At 48.6% G+C, this 11,421-nt stretch overlaps 1 protein-coding gene across 1 annotated transcript; it reads right to left on the bottom strand.

The window, feature by feature from the left end:
* Nucleotides 1–6,485: 6,485 nt before the first annotated feature.
* Nucleotides 6,486–10,193, bottom strand: LOC103281613 (beta-1,3-galactosyltransferase 5). Its single transcript, XM_008123541.2, has 3 exons — nt 10,048–10,193; nt 9,211–9,788; nt 6,486–7,039 (listed from the first exon to the last, which is right to left on the bottom strand). The coding sequence occupies exons 2-3, from the start codon at nt 9,779–9,781 to the stop codon at nt 6,582–6,584; spliced, it is 1,029 nt and encodes a 342-aa protein (XP_008121748.2). The 5' UTR covers nt 9,782–9,788; nt 10,048–10,193; the 3' UTR covers nt 6,486–6,581.
* Nucleotides 10,194–11,421: the final 1,228 nt, after the last annotated feature.

Genomic DNA, 11,421 nt, shown 5'->3' on the forward strand with positions numbered 1-11,421 from the left:
AGGAGATTCTGCAAAACTGTCCTTTTTTGTCTTCTTGAGGTGAAGACCTTTTCTGGTGACCTTTACACAGTGATTAGATGGGAAATTTTGGATTCCTGCACTACATGGAGAAAGCTGGCCTAGTGAAGTGATTTCAGCATTAGAACACAACTTGAGACCAGGATTCGAATCCTGGCTCAGCCATGGAAACTACAAGGTGAACTTGAACGAGTCACACTCTTCCAACCTCAGAGAAAGGCATAAACTCCCTCTGAACACATTTTGCCAAGAAAACCCCATGACAGATTCACCTTAGAGCTGGCATAGGTCAGAAACCACTTGAAGGCACACAACAACAACAACCTGGCATGGGGAAGACAATATATTCCTTTTCATTCCTTCAGGCTCCAAGACCCGATGTAGCTGAGTGCTGAGCCAGCAGGGATGGGCATGTGGCCCTCCAAAGTCATTATTTTTGCCCCCCATAAATTGCCCCTTAAAAGAAAGGAGTGTTTTCCTTTGAGCTGTCTGTCCCTGGAAGCAATCAGATGAGTACCACTTCATCTTTCTAAAGAGGTTGTGAGTGCACACCAGATCTCATGGTTTTAACATCCAAAAATACTTGCTTTTTAAAACCAGGAAGCGATTTCAGACCATTCTGCTAGAGCTGTTTGTTTGTTTCTTTCATTTCCCTTTTTAAATTATTTACATACTAACCTACGTGTCTCACAAGATCTCACAATGGCATACAAAGTGCTATAAATGTAAACAGTTTGCAACAATTTAAAAAACCCAATAATTTAATTAAAAAACAATCACACACACTAATAAATTAAAAACAATTTAAAAGATGAAAACAATTATCTGGCTTTTTGAGAAGTCCATGCGGCCCCCAGATATTCCTGGCGTTGAATTCTGGCCAAATGCAGTCCACTGCTTCATTCTGAGAATCTCAGGCAGACAGGGGCCTGCATTTTCACCTGATCCTCTTGACTAGAGAAGAGGATAACCTGCTGCGATGATCATCAGCCTAAGGGGAGGAATGGTCTTCTTTCCCTAATCTCTGAACCAAAGATGCCCTACTGTCGATATTTTGCAGCATTAAAGCCTGCACCAACTGGGTTAGTCGCATGGCTAACCATCCAGAAGATGTGGGCAGTCAACTTCGACTTAACCGGAGCATCCCAACTCAATTGGCATCAATACTGGGAGCCAGGAGGAAGCTTCAAGAAGAAGAACAGTCAGGTGTGGTCCCATGTGGGGTTATATCAATTTACAAAGGTTTTCTCCTTGCCATTGCAGACAGGGTGTATACATGACCAATAGTGTTGTGGCTCAAGTTCTAACAGAGGTTTTATGATACTTTAGCTGCGTATTTCTGCATGGCAGGGCCCCTGAGATCCCCTGCCACTAGGTGATTCTCATTTGCAAAGCCCAACCAGGACTGGAGGGCCCTTCCAACAATAATACAGTCACTCAAAGAATAATAATAATAATAATAATAATAATAAAACTTTATTTATAACCCGCCACCATCTCCCCGATGGGGACTCGGGGCGGCTTACATGGGGCCATGCCCAGACACCATACAATATAACAAAATAAAACAATATATCATAACACAATATAATAGTACAAAAATAATCGTATACATTACAACACAAATCAGAGCAGACAGGGCGGGCCACATGAACATTTAATTAAAAACTCGGGAGAGAGAGGCATATAAATAAAAAGAACAGGGGTATAAGATGGAACAGTCCAAACAGTCCAAAGGATAAAATCCAAGGGGAGTAATCAAAAAGGTATATAACATTTACTCCCCGAAGGCACATCGAAAAAGCCATGTTTTTAGATCTTTCTTAAAAGCCAATAAGGTGGGGGCTTGCCTGATCTCAGAGGGCAATGAATTCCACAGTCGGGGGGCCACAGCAGAAAAGGCCCTCTCTCTCGTTCCCACTAGACGGGCCTGGGATAGAGGCAGTGGCGAAAGAAGGGCCTCCCCGGATGAGCGGAGGGATCGAACAGGTTTATAATAGGAGATACGGTCACGAAGGTAGGTGGGTCCCAAACCGTTTAGGGTCTTATAAATGATGGTATTCACCTTGAATTGGGACCGGAAGGTGAACGGCAGCCAGTGGAGCTCTTTGAACAGGGGAGTAGATCTCTCCCTGTAGCTCGCCCCTGTAATTAATCTGGCCGCCGAGCGCTGAACCAATTGTAGTTTCCAGGCCGTCTTCAAGGGAAGCCCCACGTAGAGTGCATTACAGTAGTCCAGTCTAGAGGTAACTAAGGCATGCACCACCGTGGTCAAGTCAGACTTCACGAGGTATGGTCGCAGTTGGCGCACAAGTTTGAGTTGTGCGAAGGCCCTCCCGGCCACCGCCGACACCTGAGCCTCAAGCGTCAGCGCTGAGTCCAGGAGGACCCCCAAACTGCGGACCTGTGATTTCAGGGGGAGTGCAACCCCGTCCAGGACAGGTTGCCACCCAATACCCCGATCCGACGCGCGACTGACCAGGAGGGCCTCTGTCTTGTCAGGATTGATCCTCAGCTTGTTCCTCCTCATCCAGTCCGCCACAGCGGCCAGGCACTGGTTCAGCATCCGAGGGGCTTCCTTGGATTCAGATGGAAAGGAGTAGTGGATTTGCGTGTCATCTGCGTAGAGATGGCAACGCCCTCCAAAACTCCAGATGACCTCTCCCAGCGGTTTCATGTAGATGTTGAATAGCATGGGGGATAGAATAGACCCCTGCGGGACCCCACAGGTCAATGGCCAAGGGTCCGAGCAGGAGTCCCCCAGCTTCACCATCTGGGAACGACCCCCCAAGAAGGACCGGAGCCACTGCAGCACAGTGCCACCAAGCCCCATCCCAGAGAGCCTCCCCAGAAGGATACCATGGTCGATGGTATCGAAAGCCGCTGAGATATCCAAGAGAACCAGCAGGGTCACACTCCCCCTGTCCAGCTCTCTGCGGAGGTCATCCACCAAGGCGACCAAAGCCGTCTCGGTACTGTGCCCAGGCCTGAAGCCAGACTGCGAGCAGTCCAGAAAATCAGTGTCATCGAGAAACTCCTGGAGCTGCTTGGCAACCACCCGCTCCAGCACCTTGCCCAAAAATGGGAGGTTGGAGATTGGTCTGTAGTTGTTACAAATAGATGGATCAAGCGAAGGCTTTTTTAATAGTGGTTTTACTACAGCCTGCTTAAAGCAGGATGGAACTGACCCCTGAACCAAAGAGGCATTTATTATGGTCACAAACCAATCCAACAACCCATCTTTGGCCAGCTTGACCAACCAGGAGGGGCAAGGATCCAGAGCGCAGGTGGTCGCCCTCACAGACCCGAGAATCCCCTCCACGTCATCAGGAAGAACAAGCCGGAAAGAATCCCATAAGATCGAACAGACAGGTACCTCGGTTACCTCCTCTGGAACTACAATTAAACTGGAGTCTAGCTCAAGGCGTATCTGAGCAACTTTGCCTGCAAAATGGTGAGCGAAATCGCTGCACCTAGTTGCCGAGTCCTCGGGAAGCCCCTGTGTCTCAGGAGGCCGTAGGAGCTCCCCAACAACTCGGAACAACTCCGATGGCCTATTGGCCGCAGACGCTATGCGGGCAGTCGTGAAAGCTTTCCTGGCTGCTCGCAAAGCCACGGAGTAAGCCCTAATAGCGGCTTTAGCCCGTGCTTGGTCAGACACATCCCGAGATTTCCTCCAGATGCACTCTAGTCCCCTCCGCGCACGCTTCATCACAGCCAGCTCCTCAGTGAACCAAGGAGTCGACGTGGCTCTACGTAGCGAGAGGGGACGTTCGGGAGCGATCGTGTCCAGTGCCCTTGCCAACTCCCTGTTATAGCGATCAGCCAGGGCATCGACAGGATCGCCAGTCTCCAAGACAGGAAGATCCCCAAGAGACCTCAGAAGTCCATCCGGATCCATCAGTCTCCTGGGGCGGACCATCTTAATGGGTCCACCACCCCTGCGGAGGTTAGAAGAAACGGCGATACTTAAACAGATCAGATGATGGTCAGACCATGACAATGGAAGAATATTTTGCTCTTCCACTCTGACTGTCCCACCGTCCACAACAAAAACAAGGTCCAAGGTGTGTCCTGCCTGATGTGTGGGCCCAGATATAATTTGAGACAGCCCCATGGTTGTCATGGCAGCCATGAAATCCTGAGCTGCTCCTGTCAATGTGGTCTCAGCATGAATGTTAAAGTCTCCCAACACTATCAGTTGTTGGGAGACAAGAGCCGCATTGGAGACCACTTCTGCTAGCTCAGACAGAGAGACTGCTGGGTCGCGGGGTGGACGGTACACCAGCAGAATCCCCAGGCTGTCTCGGGCTCCCACCTTCAGGAAAACACACTCGAACCTCGGAGATTGCGGAACGGCGCATCTGATCAGGGCGATGGACTGCCTAAAGATCACCGCAGCTCCTCCTCCCCGCCCCCCAACCCTGGCCTGTTGATGCACCGCGAAACCTGGAGGACACAGCTGGGAGAGATTCACACCTCCCAGCTCATCCAGCCACGTCTCGGTGATGCATGCCAGATCCGCCCCCTCATCCAGGATCAAATCCTGGATGATAGCTGTTTTACCGTTGACGGATCTGGCATTCAAAAGCAGGACCTTGAGGTTGGGGGGTCTGTCCTGAAGACTACCGCACCTAGACCTCTCCAGGGTCGCAAAAACTCTGTTGCGCTTCTCCCCGGGTCGATAGTGACCGTGCTTTCTCCTCCCCCATATCACCTCAATGGGGCCACCTCCATGAAAGCCTTCTTCCCCCTGATGGATAAACTGGGTGGAATTGCCAGTTGCCGGGACTAGTCAGCTGTTCTGGCAAGGAGAGCCTCCAAGGGTACTTGTTTGTTTAGAGACGGAGCTTCTCTCCACTAATGGGAGAGAGGGGTCAGTTGATTTATCATCAACATGAATGGGAAGGTGACTAAACAAGACTGGAGTCTTGTTGTGGGATTCGGAGGTAGAATAAGCATGACTTAGAATTGGGGACTCTTGAATGTCAATACTCAGCCCGATGTCCAAGGGGCGAATCAGTGGGTCTACCAGAACCCTCCTGAGAGTGATGCCCCATTGTTGCAGTTTGGGCCCACACAAAAACAATTTTTCCCTTAATATTTTATCTTCCAAGCCAATAATAAGACGCAAGGAGCGGTTCCAGGATTGGTATTCTCTACAAAGCCAGTCGATTGTCTTGATTCTCACTTCCGACCAGCTTATGGATAAAATTTGTGCAAGAGATACCTGGACTGCTCGCTTAGAAGTCCACCTGCCTCTGTTCAATAACGAGTCTGAAACTTCCACTGCAACCTTGTTTGTTCGTAACAGATGTTGAGAGTTGCAGGAAGTCTCCAAAGATTGTCCGGCTAATTCAGAGGGCAGCACAGTGTTAGACTTCTGCAGGACATTGTTGGTTTCCTTCCCATCCCCCCTCCCCAGACCCATTCCCCCAGATAAAAACCCACCCTCCTCTCTAGTCCCTCTAAGGCCTGGACCGACGACCACCTTCTGCTCCTTGAGCTTAATTTCTCCATGGCCTTCCGGAGTGTTTAGTTCCTCATTTGAGTTAATAAGCCTGGGTGGTATAGTTGTTATAGTGTCTGTAGGAGAAGGGTATTTCACAATCAGGGAAATTCCCTTGAAGAGATGGTCGAGTTTCGCGTTCAGTATTTCCAGCTGCTGCAGGACAGTACCGAACGATTTCCCCAACAGATCACATAAGTGCGAGAGTTCATTATTGCCCGGAGTTTCCTTCCAACTCATTTCTAATTACCTTCTCAGAAAGCCTTCCTATAGTATGCCACTCTGCTCTTTCAAAATTAGCACCTCAATCCTATAGTCTCTTTCTGTCAAGCTTTCACTCAGCAGTATATCCACCAACATACACAGACCATCAATTCACATTCTAAACCCTCAATTACCCATCAGTAAACTCACGGTACTCTCAAACCTAGGTGATCGCTTCCTATGACATTAATACCAGGTTAAAACCCGCTACCTATCACGGTCAATACAGTTTCCCTGCATAGAGATAAAAAGTTTCTCACTCCCGACTCTGTTAGACACACATACACAAACACATACACACAAAAGGAGGAAAGGAAAAAAAAAAAAAAGGCAGGCAGCAGTCTGTGAGGATCTTATAAATGCTGCTTAATACAAGTCCACCCCATTAAAGAAGTCTCGAGGCCACCTAGTTTGATGTAAATTCCAGATGCAGGAGAGCAGAGCTAGCGAAAGTGTCTTCCCTAGTAACACGAGGTCAGAAGAAGACTGGTGGAAGCCACCCGGTCCGGCGTGGCCTCCAGACGCCTGGTTCTGCTTGTATAGCCGATGCAGCCGATGCAATGGGCCGAGGGAGGCCGCCCGGTCCGGCGCGGCCTCCTGAGGCTAGAATTTCCTATGTAGGGGCCAAAGAGGATTGAGGCAGGTCGCCCAGTTCGGCGCGGACCTCTTCAGCGCTGTTGCAGGGACTAGATCCTCGCTCCTTGATGGTTTGAGACAAGGCAGTCTGTCTGTTGGCCTTGTCTGTGGGCAGAGGGCGGGCTTCAAACCCCTCTCTGCCCAGGTCCAAAGGCTAGTGGCCAGGACTGCCTGTCTGGTCGGGCTTCTGGATCCCATTCCACACTTGCTCAATCCTCTCCATCGAGATCCCATGGACAACCACAGAGTCTCGGTACACCTCGAGTTCATCTTTTGGGGGTCCCCACACACGGAAGTGCCCGTCGTGGTGATACTGGAGCCCCGCAGCCAAGGCCAGGAGCCCCAGATAAACGTCATCCAGCGGGAAGACTGGCATCCACAGCGATGCGTTGTAGAGTTCTGGGATGGTGGACTGGGGCATGATGAACCCCCCGCCAGAGGCAAAGTTGGGGTACACCCACAGTGGGTAGAAAGCCGAGGACACAGCATACTTTCCCTTTCTTACTACTGCGGAACGGTACTGAATGTTGCCATGGATGAATTCGGAAACGTTGGGCGTCTGATGAAGGTATTCAGTGAGTGCCTCTATGTTGACAAAGAGGTCGTCATCTCCTGAAAGACAACAGGGCAATTGTCACTTAGCAAATTCTGCATTTGCAAAATGAGGCACTTATTCACTCATAAAGAATCATAAGCACTCCTTTGTTGCCCAGGGCACCAGGGACTATCAAGTACTTTCTTCTGGCTTTGGTATAACTCCTGCCCAAAACAACTGGTGGTGGATTATATGGCCCACAAGGTCTCTTCCAACTCTATGATTCTAGTGTCTACTATTTTGCCTGAGGATGCACTTAAGAGAGGTGTATGGAGTGAGGATTTGGTGCACCTAGTTTGTTCAGTGGGGGAAGTGGGGTAGCGGAGAGGGCTGGACCAAGATGGCAGGTGGGCCAGAGATAACCAGAAAAGCTGTGAGAGTAGGCTTGCCAGATATCAGGATTGGCCCTGAGATGCTGTGTGTGCTGTTAGAGATAAGGGTGAGCACACTACAGTTTTTACTAGAGAAGTTTCTGAGCTTGGCAAGAAAAAAGGTCTATGTAAAAATCTCCAGTTTTACAAGGAGAGTAATAGAGCCCTACATTCCCTAAGGCACTGCTTCTTAAATGGTGGGTCTCAACCCCAAATGGGGGACCCTTAGCTCAATGTTGGGAGTCACAAAAATTGGCAGCAGTAAAATGTTTCTGGGCGTCACCCATTTACACAAATGTGTTAGCAGCAACGTACAGTGGACTCTGCAATGTTTCAGCTCTACTCCACAAAAAGGAAATTCAACCTGGTTAGCAAGTCTTGCAAATGTTGATTTGTTATCAGGTTTATAGTAAAGGTAAAGGTTTCCCCTGACGTTAAGTCCAGTCGTGACCGACTCTGGGGGTTGGTGCTCATCTCCATTTCTAAGCCGAAGAGCCGGCGTTGTCCATAGACATCTCCAAGGTCATGTGGCTGGCATGACTGTATGGAGTGCCATTACCTTCCCGCCGGAGCGGTACCTATTGATCTACTCACGTTTTCATGTTTTCGAACTGCTAGGTTGGCAGGAGCTGGAGCTAACAGCAGCCACTCATGCCGCTCCCGGGGTTTGAACCTGGGACCTTTCGGTCTCCAGCTCAGTGCTTTAACACACTTTGCCACCGGAGCTCCTATCAGGTTTATATCTATTACATATACCTGTATAACTGGGGTCATGTAATAATTTCTTTTGCAGAAAGGGGTGTTGTGAGTAGAAAACGTTTAAGAAGCCCCACTGTAAGGAATAATTGATTTATTCTTGCAGTTTGTAAAAGTTTTCTGAGCATTTGCTTACTAGTTTCGACTCCAGTTGTTGTGATGCCAGGGCTCACCCTCAGCTCTGCCTTCTGTCTAGGAGGAAGTAGGCTTAAAAATGTCCTTATCCCATACACTACGGAGTTTATCATATGAGGCAGGCGAATAGTAATTGCAGCAAAATAACAGCAGGACCCATCGCTTGGACTATTGCTCTTCTGTACTTCCTGCCGCAGGAGAGAGTTTCAAAGGTTTCTTTTACAAAGAGAGGTCATTAAAATATGACACTATGGAACACGTTTTTCCCCTGGGTTATAAATGTCATTTCCTAATTGATTCTATCATAAAAACGCGGGACAAGTTTATTCAACGGCAGAAACTTCGTTGTTGCAGGAGGGACATCCTGCAGCACATTTTTCTATCGTTTGTCAATGATTATCTCAGTCTTAACCAATTTAACATATTTTGTGGGACAATTAAACAGAAAATAACACTTTCAAACCAGGCACAGAAAATTGTCCATATTTGGTTACATAGTGTTATTTGCATTTGTAAAAGAAACGCTTTCCAGGCTCTCTGCCATTGAGAGCATCAGGAGAGGAGCAACGTCCTGGTCCGAGGTGCTGTTGTTCTGCCACAGTTGCCTTGTGTGATAAGCTTTGACATGAGAAGGAATAATCCCCATTTTATCCTGATCTGGAAACACTTCCATTAACTAAGATTTGCACATTGATTTCCAAGCAGGGCAATACATTATCTCTCATTTTCTCTCTCGCTGTTTGAATGGTAAGCTGTGAGCAGCTGCCTTTGGTACATAATGCCAAATGCTGAAATGGCTGAGGGCCCTCCTGAGCTCTCAGGTTTCAAGTGAGGAAGCTCCAAATCCTGGACTGACAACCCTATGTGACTATGTTTTTTCAGAACCCTTCCATGTCCCCTTTCTCCTCACCCACCTCCCCTCTTACCTTTGAAGACGAAGGCAGCTTGCTGGCAGTTTCTTTGCATCCACTGAAGAAAGCACCGCTCTTTGAGAGACAGGTTGTGGTGCGACTCCACAAAATCCCACATCAGGATGTCTCCAATGGCTTTGCTCTCCTGCCACGCCAGGTTGGAGTGCTTAACATGGGGATCCGTAGCCATGAGGAAGACGTGCCTCAGTTGGAAGCCCCCCGTCTCCCTCGGCCGGGCCCAGGTGCGGCGCAGGACGGCCCTCCGACTGTGGGAGGCCGGGTGGGACTTGATGGCCAGGAGGAGCAGCGGGGGGCCCTTTGGGGAGAGATCCTGCTGGCACAGGTCCTCCTGGGAGACCAGTTCACGGCACTGGTAGCGCTGGAGCTGTGGGAAGAAGTCCTCATAGATGCTGCTGTCAAGGCGGATAGTTGTGGAGCCATTGTTGAGGATGATGACTTTGTCCCGACGACCAGGCTGGTGAGGAGATGGCGGAGGCTCCAAGTGATTCCGAGTGACAAAGCTGGCATAGATGATGACGCAGATGAGCACCACTGTCAGAACCCAAAACCGGTGGGACTTTCTCATGGTGAGCCTGGGCAGAAGCAAAACGGATGGCGGGATAGTGAGGACTTTCGAATGTAGCCCCAAAGAGACACCAAAAGTTTGCGAGCACCAGCTCCGTCCTTCACCTCTAAAACACCTGCAAGCCCATTCCCCTCCTGCTTTTCTCTCCCTAACAGCTCCCAAATTCCCTGCCCCCCAGTTATGGCTTCTTGCCTCACCTGCCAAGGAAGGCCTCCCTGGTCTCCCTTCTCCCCACTCTGCCCTCCTACCTACCTGTGCCCTCCTACCTTTGTCCCACCACACTGAGGACTGAAAGCTGAAGGCTGCCTTTGCTGGAGGGAGGCTCCTCTGGTCGGCTCCTGGCAAGGGCGGTGCCAGAACCCTCTTCAGCAGTAAAGGGGAGGGATGAAGCCCAGCATGAGATGATCCTCTCTCAGAGTCAGGGCTTTTGCAAATTGACTGGGGTGGGCCTTTTCATGCTGTGCAGCAATGTTTCTAAGGTTTGGTTGTAGCCTTGTGATATGCTTTTATTAAGTTAACAATGTTAACTTCTTGCAGGGGGTTGGACTGGATGGCCCGTGAGGTCTCTTCCAACTCTATGATTCTATGATTCTATTAAAAGACTACCAGAGAAGAGAAAAAAATGTTCCTTTTTGGTAAGGGTTAAGTACTCACGTTGACCTGCGAATAAGTCAAACTAGGTTATTGACTTTCATTTCTTGTCTAAGGTTTCTATGCAAACCTTAAAACAATACTGTGTGTATGTTTCATTACTTTAAAATCTTTTATGTACTTTTGCTAACACTTTTGTATTGTTTTAAATTTGTATCCTTTCTAATATATTGTGAGCCAATTTAAGCCCAATTGTCAGGAGAGCCCCCAATGGCGCAGTGTGTTAAAGTACTGAACTGCTGAACTTGCGGACTGAAAGGTCGCAGGTTCGAATCCGGGGAGCGGAGTGAGCACTTGCTGCTAGCTCCAGCTTCTGCCAACCCAGCAGTTCGAAAACGTGCAAATGTGAGTAGATCACTAGATACCGCTCCAGCAGGAAGGTAATGGCACTCCATGCAGTCATGCCGGCCACATGACCTTGGAGGTGTCTACGGACAACGCCGGCTCTTCAGCTTAGAAATGGAGATGAGCACCAACCCCCAGAGTCGGATACGACTGGACTTCATGTCAGGGGGAAACCTTTACCTTTACCTATCAGGAGAAAGGCAAGATCTAAATGAATAAAATAATAATAATAGTAATCATAATCGGTGAGGCATTTCCACAGTTTGCTCCCTTGCCTGGTAAAGAGACACAGCTGGACTTCAAGGAGGAGCAAGCTGTCTCTTTGTGATCAAATTCTCCAACCCAATCTTGGAAAAGGGAGGTGTCGCACCTCAGCGTTGGTTCACTTTGCTCCAACACACAAACTCCACAACAGGAGGCTTAAGTCTTTTCAGTTTATTGAAGAAAGATAGCAAAACTTATTAAAAAACAGAAACATAAGTAAAAACCAATTGCAAATGCAATCCTTAAACACTGTTCAAGAGATTCATAGATATTAGTCCAAAATCCAAAAATAGCACAGTAAATCCAAGGTAACATGAATACATGAGTTTCAAAAGTAATCTAAACACAGATTCAAGGCTTGAACAAAGCAAGAGTTGCTT

This window comes from Anolis carolinensis, chromosome 6, assembly GCF_035594765.1.
Source record: "Anolis carolinensis isolate JA03-04 chromosome 6, rAnoCar3.1.pri, whole genome shotgun sequence".
Taxonomy (NCBI): domain Eukaryota; kingdom Metazoa; phylum Chordata; class Lepidosauria; order Squamata; family Dactyloidae; genus Anolis; species Anolis carolinensis.